The sequence below is a fragment of the Apus apus genome, chromosome 1 (genome assembly GCF_020740795.1).
Source record: "Apus apus isolate bApuApu2 chromosome 1, bApuApu2.pri.cur, whole genome shotgun sequence".
Lineage (NCBI taxonomy): Eukaryota > Metazoa > Chordata > Aves > Apodiformes > Apodidae > Apus > Apus apus.
In genome coordinates, this window is record NC_067282.1 from 206,384,773 (window position 1) to 206,406,681 (window position 21,909).

The 21,909-nt window shown below is 43.9% G+C and overlaps 1 protein-coding gene across 5 annotated transcripts in view; it reads right to left on the reverse strand.

Annotated features, from left to right (window-relative positions):
- Positions 1 to 1,691: 1,691 nt before the first annotated feature.
- Positions 1,692 to 21,909, reverse strand: part of GOLGB1 (golgin B1) — a 38,929-nt gene continuing 18,711 nt past the window's right edge. For 3 of the 5 annotated variants that reach the window (XM_051617882.1, XM_051617863.1, XM_051617872.1), the window contains 11 exons: positions 21,800 to 21,867; positions 15,908 to 20,937; positions 12,868 to 14,818; positions 11,114 to 11,292; positions 9,745 to 9,910; positions 8,512 to 8,643; positions 7,202 to 7,360; positions 6,974 to 7,071; positions 6,179 to 6,313; positions 3,911 to 4,016; positions 1,692 to 3,382 (listed from right to left, as the gene is read on the reverse strand). In XM_051617882.1, the coding sequence (XP_051473842.1) occupies positions 3,248 to 3,382; positions 3,911 to 4,016; positions 6,179 to 6,313; positions 6,974 to 7,071; positions 7,202 to 7,360; positions 8,512 to 8,643; positions 9,745 to 9,910; positions 11,114 to 11,292; positions 12,868 to 14,818; positions 15,908 to 20,937; positions 21,800 to 21,867 (8,159 nt within the window). In that variant the 3' untranslated portion in view covers positions 1,692 to 3,247. The remainder of the gene's footprint in view (positions 3,383 to 3,910; positions 4,017 to 6,178; positions 6,314 to 6,973; positions 7,072 to 7,201; positions 7,361 to 8,511; positions 8,644 to 9,744; positions 9,911 to 11,113; positions 11,293 to 12,867; positions 14,819 to 15,907; positions 20,938 to 21,799; positions 21,868 to 21,909) is intronic. The other 2 variants (XM_051617893.1, XM_051617903.1) reach the window with 2 other exon arrangements.

The following is a 21,909-nucleotide window of genomic DNA, read 5'->3' on the forward strand; positions in this document are numbered from 1 at the left end:
TAAAGCCCCTCAATGGGTCCCACCCACTTACAAGCAAAGATGTGTTTCCCCCATCAGGACCTGCAACACCTTGTGTTCTAAAAGACTCACCCATGGTTATAAAAACTAAAGTTCTGCTGGAGGCACCAGTCCTGGAGCCAAGTATTGATGTCTTGGGCACACCTATTTCTTCCAGTGTCTCTCCCCATTGCTGGGAGGATAGAAGAAAATGGTTCCTGTGCTCTTGAATCTTTTAGCATTCTTCCCAGGGCCTTGAAATCTCTTTTGATTAACCTTGGACTTCTTGTTGCAACATCTTTAGAACCCACATGAAAGAGCCAGGGTGGATAACAGCCCAAAGGCTGTGCCAAGCTTGTTAGCTGCCAGGTGACATCCTGGATTCGGGCCCCAGGGAGGCAGCAGACTTCCCTGAAAAAAAGGGTCTGGTCTGCAAGTAGGTGCCTCCCTTCTGCTCAGGAGGAGTCACCTGTGATCATAGCTTGCTGTTGTTTCTTCTCAGCACTGGTCTTGATGCAGCAGCTCTTGTTGCAAGGGGACGGTTGATCTGATCTTGGTGAGAGCACTCACATAGGTTTCTCCTCTTCTATCTCATCTTGTGCTTTGTCTGTGTCTGTGTGGGGAAGAAGTTGCCCACAGTCTGCCATGCCCAGAGCCTCATACCTGTTCTCTAGAGGAAGCTGAAAAGGGAAGGAGGCGTTCCTCTCACAGCTCTGTGCAGGATCTGCTTCCACTCCTCCCTATCCCTTGTAAGGCAGACCCTGGACCTACCTCAGTAGTGGCCGTGACTGGGCTTGTGTGTACGACAGATGGCAGAGCACCCCTAGTCCATCTCTTTCTCAGACTCTGCTGCAGAGAGATCAAAAACTAGACAGGACAGGTCCATCAAACAGAGAAGAAACAAAAAATGTGTATGTTTGAAATAAGAAACATCAGCTAAAATGCCAGATCTTTCATTAGGTCAAACCACAAAGATGTCAGGTCATACCATGATTATCAGACCAGGTGCTCCTTCTGAGATTTTATTTATAGATTTAATATAAGCTGCAACTGTTCTATCTGAAGGTATAAAATATATAAATGTCCCTGAAGCAGAAGCTTGCCTTACTGCACGCCAGGAAAACCTGCATCATGGGCTTTAAGGAAACACATTTTGCTTGTAACTCTGGCTCCTGTTAAATAGAGCAGCAATGTCACCCACAGCCAAACAACATTGCCAGCTTCTGTCCTGTTTGCTGGTGGATGAGAGCAGTGAGTATGAACAAAGGTTCCTGTCTTTGGATACAGAAGGTTGGAAAAGGGCAGTATGTCTTAACTAATCCCATCTAAGTTAGTAGTCTGCTTCCACCTTGCTCCTGCCAACTCCTGTGTCTTTCCTGGGGATGCACAACTAAAAGGCAAATGGGCCTGAGTGCAAGGAAAAGTAAATCTACTCAGAACTTGTTTTATTGGATTTGCTTCTGCTGTTAAAGTGCAATTTCCTTCTTTTGTCATTGCAGCAAAAGTTAAAAATGGTTGAGAGAGGCAAGATGGGGAACAGGTAACTTCCACAGGTATTCAAATAATATGAAGAAAGAGCAGCTGCAATCACTACACAAGGAAAGGTTCCCAAGAGTGACCCATGGGGTCCTGCAAAAGGTGTGGTGCAGCAGCACTCAAGAGACCCTGACATTTACATGACAAGATTACACAAATTCCATCTGAAAAATAGTTTTTATTATATATACAGGAGCACATGCCCCAGGGAGCTATAGGCAAAGTATTTGGTCACTGAATTTTAAATAGTTGAGGAAATCCACGCAGATAATCAAGGGTGGTGCACAAAGGGATACATAGTGCCAATGTTCTGGACCTGCCAGAGGTCTAGGCATTTTAGCTGTCATGAAGAAATGAATCCATCCTCACACAGGCCTTATTCACTGGCTAGAGAATCTGAGTCTACCAGCAATATCAAAAGAACTACCTCTTTCCCATGGGAAAAATGTGACTGTTAATACTCTACCAAGAGGCCGATACCATCTTTTCTGGCAAGTACTCTGAACAGAACAACCACGTGGGCTCTTACAGGGAACTCCAGGGTAACCATCTTCTTTGCGTTCAGCATCCTCCCTTTGGAAGAGGGCAGTCTCAAATCCAGGACATATTGTGGAGTTCTTTAGAATCCTGTAAGATGCAGTCCATTTGTATCAGTTTGCTTTAGATTCAAACAAGTGCAATGACCAGCACTGGCTTTCTACAACAGGCTTTTCCTAAAGCAGAGAAGCCAGATTTCAGAAACACCATTCTCTTCCCCAGTGTAGATGGGACAGATAATTTCTGGAGCTTCTGCCTTTGATTTGGGACAACATAGCAGATTACAGACCCTTTCAACTCAGCCTGTACAGGTTTAATCTGACAAGGGTCCAGTGGACAAGGATGCAGGAGCACAGCTGCTCTCATTTCAAGAGGTACACAAGCACCTTCCACCATGAGATGTGCAGAGATGCTATGAACAGCAAGGTTATTAACTTAGAGCAAGGAAGTTCCTGTTTCCTATACCTTTTCATCAATAACTAAAAACTGACATTACAGGCTTGTCAGGGCAGACATATGTCTGTTTTTAAATGGAATGCTCAGCAGGTCCAGATATACTAATTTTGGCCTTTCTTCAACAGGAGATGCAACGGAACAAGACACACCATTTTGAAATTCAATTCATGTTCCTTAACGTGTCCACAACTTCCTTAGGATATGCATTTCAAAGAGCACTGAGACATGGAGCAAACCTAAGGGATGGAAGAAAGGGAAGAAGCTTCACTTTCTTTTATCTATCTGGAGGGTTTCTCCAGCCCAACTCACTAATTCAGTCTAAGAGGGGGAAGCTCCTGCAGTTCCTAGAAGTGTGGAAGTACTGCAACAACTCAAGAATAATTTCCTTATTCCTCCCACAGCACTATCCTGTGTACAATGAGTGGTGCTGCCTCCAGGAACAGATGCTGCCTTTGAAGCTTGTAGTGTGATGATCCTGTGTCAGAAAATGTACCACTCCTTTAAAGACACAGAAGGAATGGCAGATGTCCTGGAAACAGATCCCAAGTGTCACCACTGGCTGCTGCATACTTAGACAGAAGCAGCCCAGGTGCAAGCTCTTGGGAGCAGCAGCTCTTTAAGGGCTGATTTAGAAAAAGAAGGCAGGTGGGTGAAGTGCTGCCCTGTCCATAGGGAATGCAGGCCCAGGAATTGCACAGACAACCGTGGCTCAGGTTCCTGTTCACAGGTGGCCTGTGAAGCACAGGAAGAGCAGGACATGGAGAGCAAGCAGGTACATGGCCACTAGCAGAGGCAAGTGGGTCCGGGAACGGAAGAGAGAACGTAACAGGCGTCGTAGTCCAGGGATATTCTGAGTCTGGAAGAGTAAAAGAGAGAACAGTCAGTACCAGGAATGGATATGTTCCCAGCTGCCTTGACCCAGAGCACTCCAGACCATGAAGATAAGCTTGTTTAAGCTAACGAGCATGAAACTTCCCAAACCCATTCCACTATCAGATTCCACCTCTAGAGGCAACCCTCACTGAAATATTCCCCTTCCTCTGCTCTCTGTGGGTTTCTCATGAACCAGCCCTCTCCAGTTCTGCTTGAGAAAGGGCAACAGAATGCACAGCACCCCCTTCTAACATTTGCTCCATGCAAATTTCTAGCGTCTCTAAGCAAACAAATGGATCAATGGTGCTTTTCTGCTAGAGCCTCAAGCTACTGGGAATCCTGATTGACTCTCTGGCGTAGAAGAAATAAAAGGAGAAATCTAGACAAACCCAAACAGATTTACATGTGCCTACAGAAGGATTTAGCTGCTATAGGTTCACAGTTTTCAGTTCATTTTTTCTTGCATCAGCCAGAGCTGACATAATTGACAGTTGTGAATGTAAATTCTTACTCTGCTGAAATTATTGTCCATGGAGTTGATCAGCAAGGAATGCTCGTGGCCTGGAGTCATGTCAATGCTAGCACTTGAGGAAGATGCCCACTCACTTGACTGCAACCTGCCACAGAAAACATGACATTAAATTCAGTTCCTTATGATGCCCCAAATCAGCACTGCAGACAAGCTTAGGAAAGAAGGCATTTCTTCAAAAAGTAATCAACAGCTGCAAGAAAGCCATGGCCTCACTTGACAAGAACCAATTTCATCTGTGCAACTGCAATGCCTGAGAATGGGTGGTCCAGCTAGCAGTAGTCCTCCCTCCTCCACCAGGAGCTGGTGAAACCACAAGAGTGAGCATATTGTGCTGTTCATACAAGTTGCACTTGCTCAGTGCCAGCCTCCTCCTGTGCCCACAGTCAAGAGTGAAAAGTAAAATTTCCATAGTGCATGATGTGCAGATCACCACTCCTCTGCAGCAGAGAGGGCAATTCAACTGTGCAATGGATTTCGTTTCTTACCTAATTTATAACCCATCACCTCAAAACTGATTACTCTTTTGGTGCTGTTCTTTTTCCTTTTGTCTTTCAGGCATTTCAAACTAGGACTTAATTGAGGTCTCTGTGTTCTACCTGGGGGCTTTCAAGTGACATTTCATAGTGTGTGACCTGAAAGAAGCCAGGGCAGATGTTTAACAGTGTATTTTAAATTTGGTGACATTATTTTAGAAGCCAGCTCTGGTCCCAGTAGTGCTGGCTCTTGCTAACTGTTTTCTAGTGACAGATATCCAAGACTGATAAGTTATGATTAAAGGATGAAATGCAGAAGCAGCACTGTCAAATCTTGGGGCTAGCATTAGTCAGTAAACCAGCTGCAGGAAGCTTTCCTAGACATTAATGCTAGAAGGGGCTACAGTTGTATGAGTTAACGTAGCAATCACCAGGGAACTCCACCCAGAATTCTTCCATACAGACCATTATTTATTGGCTGCACGAGCATCTGTGTCAGAAGCAAGCCACTGTTTTCATGTACAAGACTCAGATAGCAAGGTTTATTTTAACTACCAGGAAATGCACAGCACAACTGCCTACAATCCAGTTCCCTGATGAAACCCACTTTCATAGTCAATGAGGACAAACAGGCATTTCTAACATGCCACTCACTGCATCTTAATCCAGACATCTAATCTAGGTCAGTCTCCTTTTTCTGCTGACTATGTGGGAATCTGTCAAGTGACCTGGGATACACAGTGTATTGGGTACAAATGCAAGGCTTTGGGAACAGGGAGCTGCAGGGAGAGCTGTGGCAGGAGGCCGTGAGGTGCCCTGTACCAGCAACAGCTGGTTCCAGCTGGCCTGGCAATAATGCTGCTTCACCCTGTGCCAAAACTGCAACCAGAGGAGCACGAGATGCCCCTGCTCAAACACATTTAATAGGGTGGCAGCTGCTGGGGGCAGGAGGAAATGTGCAAGAAACAAGGAGCAGCAGAGAGAAATCGCTACATCCTGACCCCAGGCTCCCCTGTGCCTCACCAGAGGGACTGGAGGGAATGTGTGCTGCAAACAGTGGGACTGGATACCAGGAAGGGGGGAGGAAAGATGTCTGGAGTGAAGCTGAGCCTGTGAAAGGCAAGGGGAAGTGTTTTCCCTCAGTGTTTAATTGTTTCTCAATACCTACATGTTTCTCAATACCTACAATCATTAAAAGTTAACTTTACTTGGCAATACATTAAAAGTAGTGACATTCAAGTCAGACTGTTTTGCCCGTGACAAAGAGGTGCTTACTGAGGAAAGAAATCCCCTGGAGTATGAAAACTCTTCTGCCTTCACCCAGTTCCGAGTCTCCAAATTATATTTCCAGTAGTTAATTTAACTCACTGAGAAACCTGGCATCTCATTTCTAGTAAGAATTTGTCTGAATGTCTAGACAGATATTTCATTTTATCTTTGTCTACACTTGAAGGATAGGCTGGACATCAGGAAACATTTTTTTCCTGTGACCAAGCACAGGCACAGGCTGCCCAGGGAGACTGTGAAGTCTTCATCCTTGGAGATCTTCAAAAGCCACCTGGACATAGTCCTGGGCAACTAGCTCCATGTAGCTCTGCTTGAGAAGGGAGGTTGGACCAGATGACCTCCAGAGGTCCTTTCCAACCTCAACAAATCTGTGCAAGACATGGTACAGTGACATTCAACAGAAGCATGTGATGAAGTGCAGATGAACACAGAGCTGGGATCACCACACAATTGTGGTGCTGCTGCCTGTGGGCTCAAGCTCCCTCACCTCCTGATCTGATCCTGTGCTGCAGAGAGTGCCTCCTCGACAGCAAGACGACGGTCCCGTTCCTCCTCCAGCTGCTCCTCTAAACACCTCAGATCCTGCTTTGTGCTGCTATGTAAATGTTCTGATTCGGACAACCTGTCAGAAAATAACCAAGCATATGCCAATAAAGGGGCTAGTTCATGGCCTATTATGTTTCTTCTGTATTCACAGATGCAGTATATGAACAGACTCCAATTCCCTTCCACTTCACACAGAAGTCTACTTATCTTTTATCAATATATTTAATTATTTGTAAAGCAAGAGAGAACATAAATTTCTTGAAGCTTCTGTGTCACATCAGGAAGGAGTTCCTTGGCTCTGACATTCATGGTCTCATCTTCTGAAAATTATTCTGAAAGGGTATGAGCAATCATGTGCTAGAGCTTAGTTGCAGCAGGTTACAAGGCATCATGTGCTAGGTCTCAATTCCAGACACACTCAGGCTAACAGCTTTGAGACTGGGACCACTGACCTACTTAAGCAGTTCCTGAGGTCCCAGCCCATCCGATAAAAGATGCCAGGTTGGCTGGTGCTAGTCATCTGGAATGGATGCTGCCTGATTCTTTTTATTGAAGCTCTATCCAAAGAGATAACTAAGGACAGCTGTCAAGTGCTGATAACAGTTCCTCCACTTCCACACAGTTCTAGTGTGGAACTGAGTTTTTCCAACACTCTGACAGAAATAGGCTCATCGCTAGCCCAAAAACCTCCATCAGGACTGACATCCCCAGCCCTGTTTCCTCAGGCTTTCCTTACCTCAGCTGCAGCTCCTGCAGTTCTGGTGTGTAACTGCCACTCTGAGGCTTATTCTTTTCTTGGGGTGCTCCTGGAGCAGCATCTGTTGCAAACAACTCCTGAAAGAAAGCAGGAATGTAGGCAGACAGCATGGAATTAGAACGATAAACAGTAGTTACAATAACATACAGCTAGTGGAGCTCATCTGCAATAAGCTTTTTCTCCCTTGCCCCAGGACTCCACCCTTACCGTGCCCTTGCCTGCAGCCTGCAGCTCCTGGAGCTGCCTCTCGAGCTCCAGGCAGCGGCTCAGGACCTCACTGTAGTGCTGGTGGCTCTCACAGATGCTCCGACTGCTGCCACGCAGCTGGAGGGAGAGGGTGTTTTTCTCCTCAAAGACCTGAGACAGCTGAGAAGAGAACACAACTGCTAAGAACTCATATCTTTGTGAGAGCAAAATAGTTCTCTGTGTAACTGAGGTAAGAAAAGTGCTGATGTTGACCTAAACCTTTCAGAAATACCATCAGTAAATTAGGATTTTATATTCTTGCTTTCTCCTTGAGTGCAACTCTCTTTCTGAAGATTGCTAAATTCTGAGTCCTCCATTTTGATGTGGGAATCAGACTGCTTGTGATTCTGCACTGAAACACAAACTTTTCAAGATGGCAGGCAACCCTGAAGATCACAGCCATGCTTTCCAAAGGAAGGACTCCTTCAGGGGCCTAGAAGGAACAACAGAAATGGAACCTGGAAACAACTTTCTTCAGGTAATCTCACTCCCTGGTCCCTTTGTCTGCTCTCCCTCTCTGTCCCACTCCCCCCATCCTCTCCACTCAGTCCTTTTCCTATTGTCAGGGTCTGGAGGGACCTTGAAAAACTGGAGAACTGGGCCAAGAGAAATCTCAAGTTCAATAAGGCAAAGTGCACCTGAGGCAAACCCCATCAGCACGGGATGGGAAGAGACTGCCAAGGCAGCAGCTCTGCTGAAAAGGACCAGGCAGTCAGAGCAGCTGAACACACACCAAGAGCACATCCTCACTGTGAGCAAGGCAAAGAGTCTACTGGGCTACATCAGGACAAGAAAGGCCAGTGGACTGAGAAAAGTTGTTAACTTCTCTGCTTGGTATCAGTAATACCATACCTGGAATACCGGGACTGGTTTTGTCACTTATTTTCAGTGGACTGGAAATTTAGCAAATGTGGTGGCCATCTACAGGAAAGGCCAGAAGGAGGATCCAGGGAACTACAGGCCTGTCAGCCTGACCTCGGTGCTGGGGAAGGTCATGGAGCAGATCATACTGAGGCCACTATGCAGCACGTGCAGGGCAGCCAGGGATCAGGCCCAGCCAGCACGGGTTCATGAAAGGCACGTTCTGCCTGACCAACCTGGTCTTCTTCTGTGACCAGGGGTGCTGCCAGGTGGATGAGGGAAAGGCTGTGGATGTCACTTCACTAAATGCTCACAAGAACAGAAAAATTCATTCCTGCTCCCTGAGCCCTATTCAAGCCTACCCGCTTCTTCACACTCCTCATCCCGGGCTCTGCAAGTATAATTGGTACCTTGCTGTTTAACTGCTGAATTCTGAGCTCTTTTTGGTGCAGTTCTTTTAGGCTGTCACTTAGCTGGGCCTGGAGATGCTTTGTCTCTGTTTCTAGGCTTGGAAAGTCTCCTCTCAGAACTTCTGAATAAATCTGCCAAGGAAAGAACAATGAAAAATACACTGCATGCATGACAACCCACTCTCATACTAGTCCTCTCTGTTTAGTATTCCAATCCCAGCATTATTCCTCTGGAACTTGATCTGCTCAAGCAAAAGAGTAATAAATGGAAATATCCTAAAAGCCCTCTGCAAACCTGAACAATTAGGAGAGATCAGTGAAATTACACATATGATGGGTCCTTCTCAAAAGTTGCCTTAAAGCTGTCTACCATACAGAAAGGAAAAAAAGTGTATGAATGAGAATAAGAAAACAAATAAAAAAGCAAAGCAATGTCCATACTGCTCTCATTCAACACAGACTAAAAGCCTGGGACTGACATTCTCCTGGAAGGCATCACATGCACATTGTTCTAGATTTTTCTTTGCTTACATGCATGTGCCTGTCAAAGGAGTAGGGGACATTTCCTCCCTCCTCCATGGACATAAAAGCTGTTCACTGGAACGTCTCCTGTGGGCAGGAGAGTTCTTTCCATGCTCACAATGTGATGGTTCTACATGAGGCCTCCTTCCCTAGACTGAGCAAAGCACCCAGCACATTCCACTCCACTTTTAGGACTGTGCTACAGGGAAAAGAAGGCAGAAAAGGCAGTGCTCAATACTCAGGCTCTTTGTGCTTGAGTCAGGATTGCAGATTCCCGTCACAGTAAAAACAGCAACAAAAATTCAACAGGCAACTTAAAAATGAGAATGTGACATTACAGGGAGAACTAAACCATAAGATGCAAACAGAGTGCAAGAGGCAATTCTCAAATAGCCAGAAAGACAGACCTGAGGGGTTCCACACTGCTCAGAAGGACCTCGGGTGCATAGGACGCCCTGTCTCTTTTACTCTCCTTCTTGAAACATTAGCAACCATGAACTAAGAGAGGAATACAGAATGGTATGCCAGTTTTCTCAAGGTTTTCAACAATCCAGGTTGCACTGGTGGTACAGTCCTTGGAGGCCACACAACAAAATCCAGCACTGTGCAACCCCAGCCCGCCTGAGCCAAATGCAAACAACACGTGCTACTGCAGCTGAACCACAAGCCTCACATTTCCCTGCAATCAATAATCTGTACATTTCCACCCACCTTTGTTTGGTACTGCTCCTCTGCAACTTGAGACTTGCTGGGGGGCCGTCTCATCTCTTGTGTGATCCTCTGTAAATGGCTCAATTGCTTGTCTTTTTCTGCGATGGCCATCAGGTACTGCTCCTTCATGCTGCTGCTCTGCTTCTCCCAGGCAGTCTTTTCTTGTCTGCCCAGTACAACACAAAGGAAATTACCAGGAATTATCAGTCACTTATGATATCCAGGTATCCAGCTCAAAATGAGCTGAGGATGATTCTATTTCCTAACATTACCTCATGCCAGAAAATAAGCTTTACAGCTAAACCAACACAAACCAACCCGCTTAAGTCCAGGAACCTTGAAGGCAGGTTTAAGGAAGCATTCTGTATTTGGCTCAACACTGCAGATAGTTCAATGCTCACACTTTTGGTATTCCTGGACATTGTTTTGGTCTTGCTGTACAAAGTTTTGTCAAGCAAGTCACTGACAATGCCACTTGTCATAATAAAATAATTGTTGCCTCAGTCACAGATGCACCAGAACCACAGCATTGATCCCAACATGCAGACTTGAGGCTTCAGCTTCATTTACAGTGTAGAAGCTACACAGGAAATAAATATTTTATCAGGAGATAAATAAAATTTGTAAGCTGCTTCAAACTTTACAAGATCTGAAGTGTTAGTTTGAGGGTCAGACTGAGGGCAGGGGAGGGAGAAGGAGCAATACAATTTGGACAAAGATAAGCCACGTATCTTGCCACAAAAACACTCCACCCCTTTCACTCCAGGTTCAGTCATTCTTAGATGGAGCAGAAGTACCTGAAAGGATTTTTTTCTCCCATTTTTAGAACAGAGCATATTTGTCTGACTAGTTTTACTCCAGTTGGAGATGACCAGACTTGAATTACAGACTTTTTTAAAAATAGAAGACATAAAGCAAGTGAAACAAATTATTAGACAGTCAGATAAACCGAGTATTTTCTAAACAATTATATCAGTGGGATAATAAAGGGTGTTCATCAGCTTGGAATGGAGAGTTCTGTAATTATATATATATAAGCTCCAATCAAGAAACAGCCCAAGTTTCCTCTCAAACAGATTATATTGGCCACCACTGGATGGAGAAAACAAAAATTAAAAAGGTCATTAATTTATTTCACGTAGGCATTCCAATATGTTGGGCTATAATCTCTCACCCTAAATCTGAGGCAAAAGCTGAACACGGAAATGTGTGAGCATGGATTTGTGTGTCCCCTCCTCAACGGGGCAGGGTGCTTTAAGTGACAGCTGACATAGGGAAGGCTGCTTTGCCTCTGCCCACAGCTTCTCTTTGAATGAAAGAAACTGCTCATTTGCATCTCTGAGGCACTGAGGAGACAGGCAATTCCCACCTAAGCTGCTGGAGCTCCTGCTGGTAGGTAGCACACTCTTGCTTCAGCTGTTCTTGGAGACGGTGCTGCTTATCTGCATCTTGCTGATATTCCTGCAGTTGTGCTTTTAAGCGAGAATTTTCAGCGGATTCCACCCCGACTAGTATGTATTGCTGCTGCAGATTCTTCAGCTCTCTTACCTTTAATTAAAGGGAAATATCAGAGTGTGTGACAACTGAGCAAGCAGCTAGGTTTACTATTTACAAGACTTTAAGAGCATTTCTCACTGTGGCATCTGGAGAAAAAAAGCGTCACATTCAGATGACAGAGAAAACAGAAAGTGACTCAGGGATGACTGCAGTCTACTAAAAACTGCTATGGAAAAAACCCTCAAGAGAATTCTATTGTTAATGAGTGGTGAGTTTTGAGACCTTCCAGGAAGATTTGACATACTTTAACAGAAAGACCCCAGGCTACAGTATTAATTCCCTTATTCGAAGGAGGAAAAAAAATGAGAGAGAAGGAGCTGGTTAAGAATTACCCCTGAAGTTAGTATTTACTGTAAACCAGGGAACTGAGGCACTAAGATCCTTCTGACAGGCTACTCTCACTGAAATTAGAATTAAGTTGTCAATACACATCCATCACTACAAACAATTTTCGAAGACAAGACAAGACGACTGACTCTGGAGAGAGGGAAATACTTAAAGAGTCGGGATGTCCCTTTGCTGAGGATCTATCTCAGCACTGCACAGATGTGCAAGCTCAACAAAACTGTTTTAGAGGAGACATAAATCTACAACTAACGAGATGTGTTTCAGGCAGTATCACAAAGTCTGTTGCAAATTAACAGAAAGGAAAACTGAGACAGACTAAGTGACAGTGGAAAATGATTGTAGAATTTTGTCATCTGCCCAGCAACCAGCGCTCTGGATCTCGCTGGGCTGCACTGTGCCAGGGCCTGAGCAAACAGACATGTCACACGTGCAAGCAAGGATGTCCAGATGAAGCTATAATACCTGGTACCTGTCTTGACCATTGGTTGCCAAGAGAAGAAACAGACCCAAGTCTTTGTTCTAGTCTCCTCTAGAAATCTAAGACAAATCAAATGCACAAGCTTCCACAGATGTGGACTAAGCAGATTAACAGGGAATCCTCTACCTTACTTCTATGATTCCATATTTTAAATCAATCTAACAAGAGAAACCAGCCTGCAAAGTTAAAAATGAACTCACAGAAGATAACACAGATAGTGAACACTAAATTCATGGGATCTGATGGAGCATGCCTGCAAGTGGTTAAGGTCAATGGGAGGCAACTCAATTATCTTTGAAAGGTCATGGTGACTGGGAGAGGTTTCCCAGGATGAGAAGAAAGCAAGTGTCACCTCCACGTACAAGAAACTGGGAAATTCCAAGCTGGTCAGCCTCATCTCCATCCCTGGAAATGTGACGGACCAACTACTTCTGGAAACCATTTCCAGCTACATGAAAAAACAGGTTGCCCAGAGTTGTGATATACCCACCAATGCAGACATTCAGAATGTCTGCTGGAAACTGTCTCGTGCAGTCTGTTCCAGCTGACCTCGTTTGAGCAGGGAGGTTGGACTGTATCTTCAGAAATCCTTTCCAACCTCATCTATTCTGTGAAGACAATGCTCTGTGTTTCACATTGCAAATATGAGATCTGGGTGTGCTGGATTTTAAGATCTAAAGATCCAAATCTCCTATGGGGCTTTAAGTAAGAGAAGGAAGAGAGAGAGAACAAGGACTTACTACTCTGTCTCTGTCATTCTGCAAGGAGGACAGTGCCTTCTTAAGACTCTGCACTTCTGAAGGAGCAGTGGAAGTGCTCCCTTCTGCCTGTTGCTTCATTTCTTCAGCCTTACATGCTTTGTCCAATTCGTTCAGCAGGCGGTCTCGCTCATTCTGCAGGCTTGCCATAGCCTTGGAGAAAGACTTGACTTGGTTGGAAGAGCCTTCCAGTTCCGAAGACAAATGGAGAAGCTCATCATCTTTGGCTCTGAGCATCTGATTAAGTTGCTCAACCTGGGCCAAGAGACCTCTTTCATCAGTGGCTTTCTGCAGTTCTGTCAGCTCAGACCTCACTGCATCTCGGTCCCTGGCAGTGGAATATTGCTCCTCTTGTAGCTGAACCATCTGTTTCTGAAGATTCTGCACGAGACTCTTTTGTTCCTCTAAGTCTGCAGAATATTTCTGTTTCAAAACATGAAGCTCTTCATTGGCCTGGTCCCGGCTATCCTGAAGAGAGCTCATGGACTTCCCAAAAGACTGAATTTGAGCTCTGAGATCTTTGTTTTCATCTGTTACTGCAAGAAATTTCTGTTCCATTTCCATCAAGTCCTGTGCCAACTCTGCTACTCTCTCTTCTGCTGTTTCTGTTTCATTCCTCATTATTCCTGCATCATGATGTAGGTGCTTCAGTTCCTTCCGAAGCCTGTCCTCAGCCTCTCCCACTCTCTTGGCTGCATCCCTTTGAACACATACTAGTTCCCCCTCAAGTTCTGTTATCCTTTTCTGTGACAGGGAAAGCTTATGACCCAGTTCTTGTGCCTCTTCCTCTCGGGCCTTCAGCTGTGCTTGACACTCCATGACAGGACCCCCCTCACGTAATGCTGTCATCTCACTCTGCACCTGAGACAAAGAGGACATGAGGGTTACAATCTCTTGAGACATCCTGGCTTTATCCTCTCTCAAGGCTTCCATGCCCTTCCTGAGGTCATCCTGAGTATGCTCGGACTCTTTCAGCTGTGTTTCTATGATTGCCTTCTCCTTTTCCAGAGCTTGGATCCGCTGAAGCTGTGTTTTGAGAAGTTGTTTCTGTTGGGAGTCCTTTATTGAAATCACTTGGTTGAGGTCTTCTCTGTACCGCACCAACTCTGCATTCAGCTTGGCATTCTCAGAGTTGAGGTCATCCATCTGGCTATGAAAACTTCTGATTTCTTCCTTAAGCTTATTGTTTTCAGCAGCAGCCTCTTGAATTAGCTGGTCTTTTTCCAAGATTATAACAAGATGACGTTCCTCAAGCTGCTTGTAGTCTCTCAGGATGCGGTCTCTGTCATCTTGCAAAGATAACATGGACTTGGTGAAGGAGTCCAGCTGTGACTTCTGTTGCTTACTTTCTTCTCTGCTTATTTTCATCTTTTCAGTGAGACGGTCAAGTTTGTCACGAAATTGGTTCTTCTCATTTTCCAAGTCTTTTTTGTCTTCTTCCTCCTTGCTTAGCCTATGCTCAAGCTCTTTCATCTCTTCAGAATGTTGCTGCTGTAATTCAGACAGAGCAGTCATAACTGCTTCTTCCTTGGCAGACAGCAAACTCATGATCTTCTGATCCTTGGCACTAGTTTCTTCATGCAGTTTATTTGTTAGGTCCTTGGAAGCTCGCAGATCAGCCTTGAGCTGTTCACAGCTGAATTTAAAATTCTGGATACTGGTCTCTTGTTGCTTGACCATACTCACCAGCTCTTCTCTGACCAACTCACATTTGGTGAAAGAATCCTGTAAGTCAGCAAGCTGGTCTCTCAGACTGCTGATTTCTGACTCCAATTTCTGCTGCTCATTCTGAGACCTGCTATAGAGTTTTTGAGATTCTTCAAGCTGAGTCAAAAGCTCCTTTTTTTCCTCCTGCAGCATTTCACATGTCTTTTGATGATGCTGAATCTCCTTCCTGCATTCAGACTCCTGGTCTTTCTTGTCACATTCCAGCCTGAAAACAGACAAAAGAAAGTAAGTAACAAATCACAAAATATCTCAGTATCCAAAACCACAGCAATAATTTTCAATGATTATACTCATTTAGAAAAGCCACAAAATTAGTTCTGCTTCAAGAAAGGAAGCTGTAAATATCCAGATGATCAGTTCTCCATCAATTGAAAACTGAAGGCATTTTATAAAGTTCTGACTGCACTGCTGTCTGAAGGGGATGGTGCTGGGGGAATATTTTTTAAAACTTGTCCAGTGAGATAAATCTTAATGTCAATATTGAAAAAAATTAAGGAGGTTAAACACTGAATGTTATGACCTCTTTTTCATTAAAGTACTTCTTTCTGTCACTTATTGTAGCTAACAAAAAAAAAAAAAGAAAAATCAATGCAATCACTGTTCTCACCCACTGGATGCTCATTTCACGTTCCAGGATGCAAAGATTCAGAATTTTGATCGCAAACTTTACAGAACAATTTTACTCATGTAAGAACAGTTTGGTTTTGAATTTTGGAAATTCCCAGATGTACATTTTGGTACATTTCCATAGCTCCATTTTTCCCTCAAAATCTATTCTGGGATTAAACTGGAATTATGGATCCCAATGCTCTCTTGACCTGTCAAGACCTGAATGCAAGAACTGTGCAAAAGCATCTATTTCAAATTTCAGATTAAGACAGACTCCAGGTAGTACTTAGATGGCTACTGCTTGCTGCAGGGAATAGATTTAACACAGGTACCCTAATGCTGAGGAGGAGTATTTTACAGTGTTAATCTCCCTGTATCCTTGTGCAGACAAGAAATACCCAGTAACTCTCTACAACATGAATCCAAACCTCTTTTTTATTCAAACTTAAGTAATCCAGAACACAAGCCTTATGTTTATGGCTTTATCAGGAAGAATAATTTTGCCTTCCTCTTAGGCATTCATTAGTTTTGCCAATCACATGTCACATTTAGCATATTTATGCATTCAGAATTCTTTCTTTCTGGTATCCTGCAACAGGAAAGGGGAATCCTACCTCACCTCTGGCTGCTGCCCTGTCAAAAGCAAACACAGGAATACCAGCTGAGTCATTACCACCTTCTTTACCTGGATATTTGAGCCTGAAGTTCTTCCACATGTATGATCATCTGCTTCATCTGGTCCTTCAGCACAACACAAGTTGCCTCTTTTGAGCGTGTTTCTTCCTCCATCTTTTGAATAGTTTCAGTGAATTTCTTCTCCCATGTTTTTGACTCATCGATCACTCTGTCCCGATCATCCTGAAGGGAAGACATGCTCCTGGTGAAGGCTGCAAGCTGGGCTAATGTTTTGTTTAGGTTGCCTTCCAATTGCTTGACTTCTTGATCCTTTGTCTTTAAGGAGTCTTGAAGATCACCAACAGTCGTTCCCATATCAGCTTTCTCCCTCTGCAAAGTTGCCAGCTTTTCTTCCATGTTTTTAATTTCTTTCGTGTACTTGTCTTTTTCCTGTTCCAGTCTTCTCTCAAAGTCCTCATCTTTTTTCTTCATTTGAATTTTAATAGTCTCTTTGTTTGCCTGCAACTCTTCTTTCACTTTGACACTTTCTGCTAGAACCCTTGCTGCCTCACTCTGGGTGTCATCCAACACTACCTTGCAGAGTGCAAGCTCAGCTTGGGCCTTCTTGGTGTCTTCCACTGCTTTGGCTAAATCCTCTTTGGCTGCTTCTACCTCTTTCTGAGACTCACTCTGCACAAATTCCAGAGCTTTAACAGTTCTTTCTAAACTACTGTTCTTTTCCTGGCTTTTAATACAGTCCTTCTGCAGCTGCTTAATCTCCTGTTGTTTCTCTTTCAGCAGTTCCTGAAGCTCCTTTACATGTGTGCTGCTGTCTCCCCTCCAACTGCACTTTAGCTTTTCTTCAGGTTCCTTTTGCTTTTCTGAACTTCCTGTGCTTTTCTCCTTTGCCATCTGACATTTTTCCTCCTCCAGTTCATTCATAATTCTCTGCAAACTCTGAAGCTCCTGTTTCAGTTGCTCATTTTTTACCTGGAAATCTGTTGCATCTTGCTGATAGTTTCCAATAGTCCCATTAAGTTCTGCCAGCTGATTCATGAGCCTTTCTTCCAAATCATCCTTCTCCGCTTCTAGTGTGTCCTTCAGTTCTGTCATCTTAACAAGGTCATCTTTGGTGTTTTGGACTGTTTGTTCCATCCTTGCTACTTTGTCTTGGAGAGCATTCAATTCATGGTCTTTCTCTTCCACTTGGGTCTCTAAAGCCCTTTTCTCAGCTGCCAAAGTCTCAACACACATGCGGATGTCTCCCAGCTGTTGCTCTGAAGCCCTCCTGTTCTCTTCTAGTTCTGTGATTCGTTCTGTGAGCTCAGCTACCTGCTGGATGTAGCTACAAAGTTCTTCACAAGGGCTACTGCTTCCGAATGCTTTTTGTTCCAGCTCTGCAGTAGGAGACTCTGGTCTAAAGCTTATCTCCTTTTGATTTTCAATTCTCTCCATTGGTGGTGGTGTGGCAACTGTCTGATTTGTTTCTTCCCCTGCTGTCTGCTGAGCAACACACTTGTCTACCAGTTCTCTGCTTTCCTTCAGCTTAGATTCTGTTAACTGCAAATGATGCTTTAAGTCGGTGATCTCTTGTCTAAGAGACTCCTTTTCAGCCATTTCTGTCTCAAGCTGAGCAGAAAGAGACTGGCAGTCCCTCCTAGAACTCTCCAGATCTTCTTTCAGGCTAGTATTTGTCAAGACATCTCCAGTCCTGTGTAGCTCGCCATCTGTAAAATGCATCTCTGCTCTAAGTTTCTCATTCTCCTCCTCCAGTTCCAGGATCTTCTGTTGCTTTGACTTGGCAAATTTCCTCATTTTCTCCTTCATCCCATCAATTTCCTGTCCAGCTTCCTGTAGCTGTTTATCTGTTTCTTCTTTTTCTGCTTCAACACTTTTCAGTTTAATTAAAGTGTCCTGCTTTTCCTGCCTAGCAGTTTCCAACAAATGCTGCATCCGCTCAGTTTCATTGCTCACATTCTCATATGACTGCAGGAGAGTTTCATACTCTTTCTGAAGCTCCCTGTATTTCTCCTGCCACTCAGAACTCTCAGTGACTTGAAAGCATTTCAGGGATTCCACCTCCTTCTCCAGCTTCTCCTTCTCTAGAACAACTCCATCCAGAGTTAATGTCAGGTTTTTACAGCATCCATCAAGGTTCTGATTTTCTGTAAGTACTTTATCAACTTCTGCAATAAGTTTTTCTCGCTCTTCAGTGAGGCTCACTAACTTAGCTTTTAAAGTGTCTGTTTCTTTAACATGGCCACATATTTGGCTTTCCATATTTGTCAACTTGACAGAAAGATTTTCAATAGTAGTTTTAGCATTAGCCAGCTCCTCTTTTAGAGATTTGCTCTCCTTTAGTGCCTCTTTTCTTGAGATAAGTGCAGCTTGCAGCTTTCTCTGCATTTGGTGGTTCTGCTTAGCTGCTTCTGCACCATCATTTTGCTTTTCCTGAAATTCAAGCAACTCTGTTTGCAGCCGTTTGCTTTGCTCCTCATGTACCTGAGCTTGAATTTCCAACTGACTACAAAGTCTCTTGACTGAATCCTCCTTTTCCAGCAATTGTGCCTGCACATTCTCGAGAGCTTCACTTTTCTCCCTTAACTGCAAGTTAAGAAATTCCATTTCTTCACCCTTTTGTTGCACAAGTGTTTTCAGGTCTTCCAGACTGCCCTCTCCAGAAATTTGTGCTCGGCTCTCCTCCAATTCTGTCTGAAGACTTGCTGCCTTGGCTTCAGCTTGGTCAGAGGTTCTCTTCAGCCCTTCTACCTCCAGAAATAACTGTGCTATATGCTCTTGCAACTGAGACACTAATTCTGATTTGCAAGCAAGTTCACTCTGCATATGCCTGATGTTATATTCCAATTCCTCTTTCTCCATCTGCAGTTTTTCAAGTTTTTCCTTAAGCTCTTCCCCAGAAACATCTGCAACTTGTACAAGTTTGTTATTTGTTGTATTTTCTGCTTCCATGCATGAAGAATCCAACCCACCTTGATTCCCAAGAACACCCTCTGATAATCCTTTCTGTTCTTGGAGTTGTCTGAGCTGAGCTTGGATGCTCTCCTTCTCTTTGCTTTGCTTATCAAACTGCTCTTGTAGGACATTGTAATCATCCTTCTGCTGTTTCAGCTGTTCCCTGTGATGCCTGTCTTTTTCTTGAGCCTTTTTAATAGTGTCTTTACGAGATACCAGAGCTTCCTGGAGTTTTTTTTGAAGTTGTTCTTTTTCTTGCTCAAGAACTGAAATCCTCTCTTGCAGAGCAGACATTTGGTTTTCTTCAAGATTTATAGCTGCTGAACTATTTTTTTCATTGTCTTCAGAATCTTTTGGGCTTTTATTTGTTTCAGTTATTTTGTCAGCAGTTGCCTGACTCTCCATGATTTCATCTGCAGTTGAAACAATGTTTGTCTTGCCTTGCAAGCTCTGCCTCATTTCCTCAATCACTGCCTGCAATTGTGCTTCAGTGGTTTCCTTCTCCAGCAGGTCCTTGCGGATGCCCTGCAGCTCAGATTCCTTTTCAGAAAGCAGTTGAATTAGATATTCCTCACTGGGCTGCCTTTCAAGATTTACTTCTCTGCTTACCACACTTGTCAGATTTTCTTCCCCTTCAGCTTCTCGAGCCACTGAGGTTTCTGCTTCATGTTCTCTTCTCACTTGCACGAGTTCATTCTCTAATTTGTTGACCTTCTTCAGAAGCTCCTTCCTGTTGACAAGTGCTGCCTGCAGCTTTCGCTTCACTTGCTCGTTTTCTTTTTTCAGAAGTTCAAGCTCATTTACTAATACGTCACGTTCTCTAGATGCTGCCTCTGGCTCATACTGCTGCTCACATGCTCCACAGCTCAGGTGTGTATCTGTTGCTTCTATGTTTTGGTCTTTTTCTTCCTGGGCTTTTAATAATAGACTTGTTTGCTCTTTAAGACTCTTTAGCTCATTTACTAGAGAAAACTTCTCTTCATTTAGCAGGACCATTTTATCAGACATGCTGACACTGATCTCTGTCATCTGTTGGTCTTTCTCCAGCAGGGTTTGTTGCAGGGTCTCTATAGACCTGGTGTGTTCCGCAACAAGCTGTTCCAGGCTTGCTGCTTCACCTCTCTTTGAGGCTAAGGTCTGGGAAAGCTCTTTTATCTCAGCTGTGTTCTTCTTCAAAAGTTGTTCTAGATCAAGCACTTCACATTCCTTATTCTCGATCTGGCTCCTCAGATCTTTTAGTTGCATGTCCTGGTCAGAAAGCTGAAATTGTGCTTCATCCAAGTCCTTTTGCAAAGCTTCAATTTTTATTTCCTTGGATTTAAATTCATTTTTAAGGCTCTGGATTTGTTCTCTCAAAAGACTGCTTTCACTGTCTGACAGTCTCTGCTTTTCTGAAAGAGCTAGATTTTCCTCAAGTTGCTTCACCTGCTCTTTCAGTTCTGTTATGGTAGAAAGTTCCTTCATCTGACACAGGAGCTGATCTCGTTCTTCAGTCAAAATACAAAGTGCACTGTCAGAATCCTCTATTTTTTTTCTATATTCCTCAGCCAACTGGTTTAGCCTATCTATTTCAGCACCTTTTTCTCCTAGATCTTTCTGATAGGTCTCTTGTGATTGCTGCAGAATTATTTGCAGTTCTGTAATTTGGTTTTGTAACTTTATCAGTTCTTGAGATTGAGAGGTGCCAGGCTCTGGATCTGCTCTAGAGACTTCTTGCATTGCCTCCATCTCCCCTCTGCAGGGGACAGTGCTCCCCTGGGAAACTTGAAGACTGATTTTGTTTTCTTGAAGCACACCAATTTGCTCCATTACGGTTTCTTTCAGTAGTGAGCTACTGTCCAATTCATTTTGTGTATCTGAAGCCTTCTGCTCTTCCCTCTCCAGAAACTGTATCTGGTAACCATCTTCCAGCTGGTTAGCTGCTTCTTCTGCTTGGTTACCTGTTTGGCTGTTTGGGCCCTGGAGCTGACTTTTCAGAAAAGTTATTTCTTCCTGGGCTTCTTTCAGTTCCAGCAGCAAAACTGACAACTCTTTTTGTTTCTTTGCAGCAAAATATGCTAGAATTTCAGGTGGACAATTTTCCTCAGCAAGCTGCTTGCTTCCATTGGGAAAGCCAGCTGTTCTTGCCTAAAAGGAAAGAATAGGTTTCAGTCTTCCTTTGAATCCTATGAAACGGTCACTTTTGGAGCTATCTGCTTTCCACATTTTGTAGTTTAAAGATACCCTTTCTTGAGCTGGCTATTGCAATAAATAGTGACCCCACTAAGAACAGGAGGACTCCTTGGGTCGTTTCTGTTCATTTCAGTTTCTGAAGTTGCAGCACAAGAGATTCTGGCTTTAGGATTACACCACCAATGTAACTTCCTATACCTTTACTTCCCATTCCCTCTTGATTACATGATACTATGATTCTCAAGTGCTTCAGTTCTCCTGTGATTCTCACAAGCCCTCCAGTGTATTTATCCAGCCACATTTTCCTGATGTCCTATCCATAGTCCCTGTATGAGCAGGTTTTGTCCTCTGTTCTATCTGCCCATTTAACATGGCAAGGAACAGTGCAGAAGTCCTTATCCCTGTCTGTGTCCATCTTCAAAGTGAGAGCACCAGACAGAGCATCTGGACCAAAGTGCTTGGCTTTTTCCAAATAACTACCTTAAGGTTTCCTCCCATCTCCAAAACCAGGTAACAGAAGAAAAGCAGTCACAAATCCTTCCCAGAAAGCATGGCTCAGCAGCCCAGCAGTAAGTCAGCATTGTGTGCTGTACAGGCTGCCTGTTGGTCAGTGTGAGAGCAGGAACAATCTGCCGGGAAGCGCTGCAGGAACCACTAGCTCTTAAAGCTTCTTGTGGTGTTGCAATAACCACTAAGTTATGGGATGTTAAAAAAAACCACAAACAACTCTTTGGGGCTTTTAAACTAAATTAAAGCTTTCATATCCACAGATGCATAGAATACTGAGAGGAAGAAAAGTTCTGGACTAAAGTTGTACCTCAGAGAGCACCAAAGTGTCATCAAAAGGCTTTTGCACTTCAGAATTCACCAGCTCTCCTGACACACCTAGTGATAAAAGGTACACTTGTCATCATCAGCATAATGAGT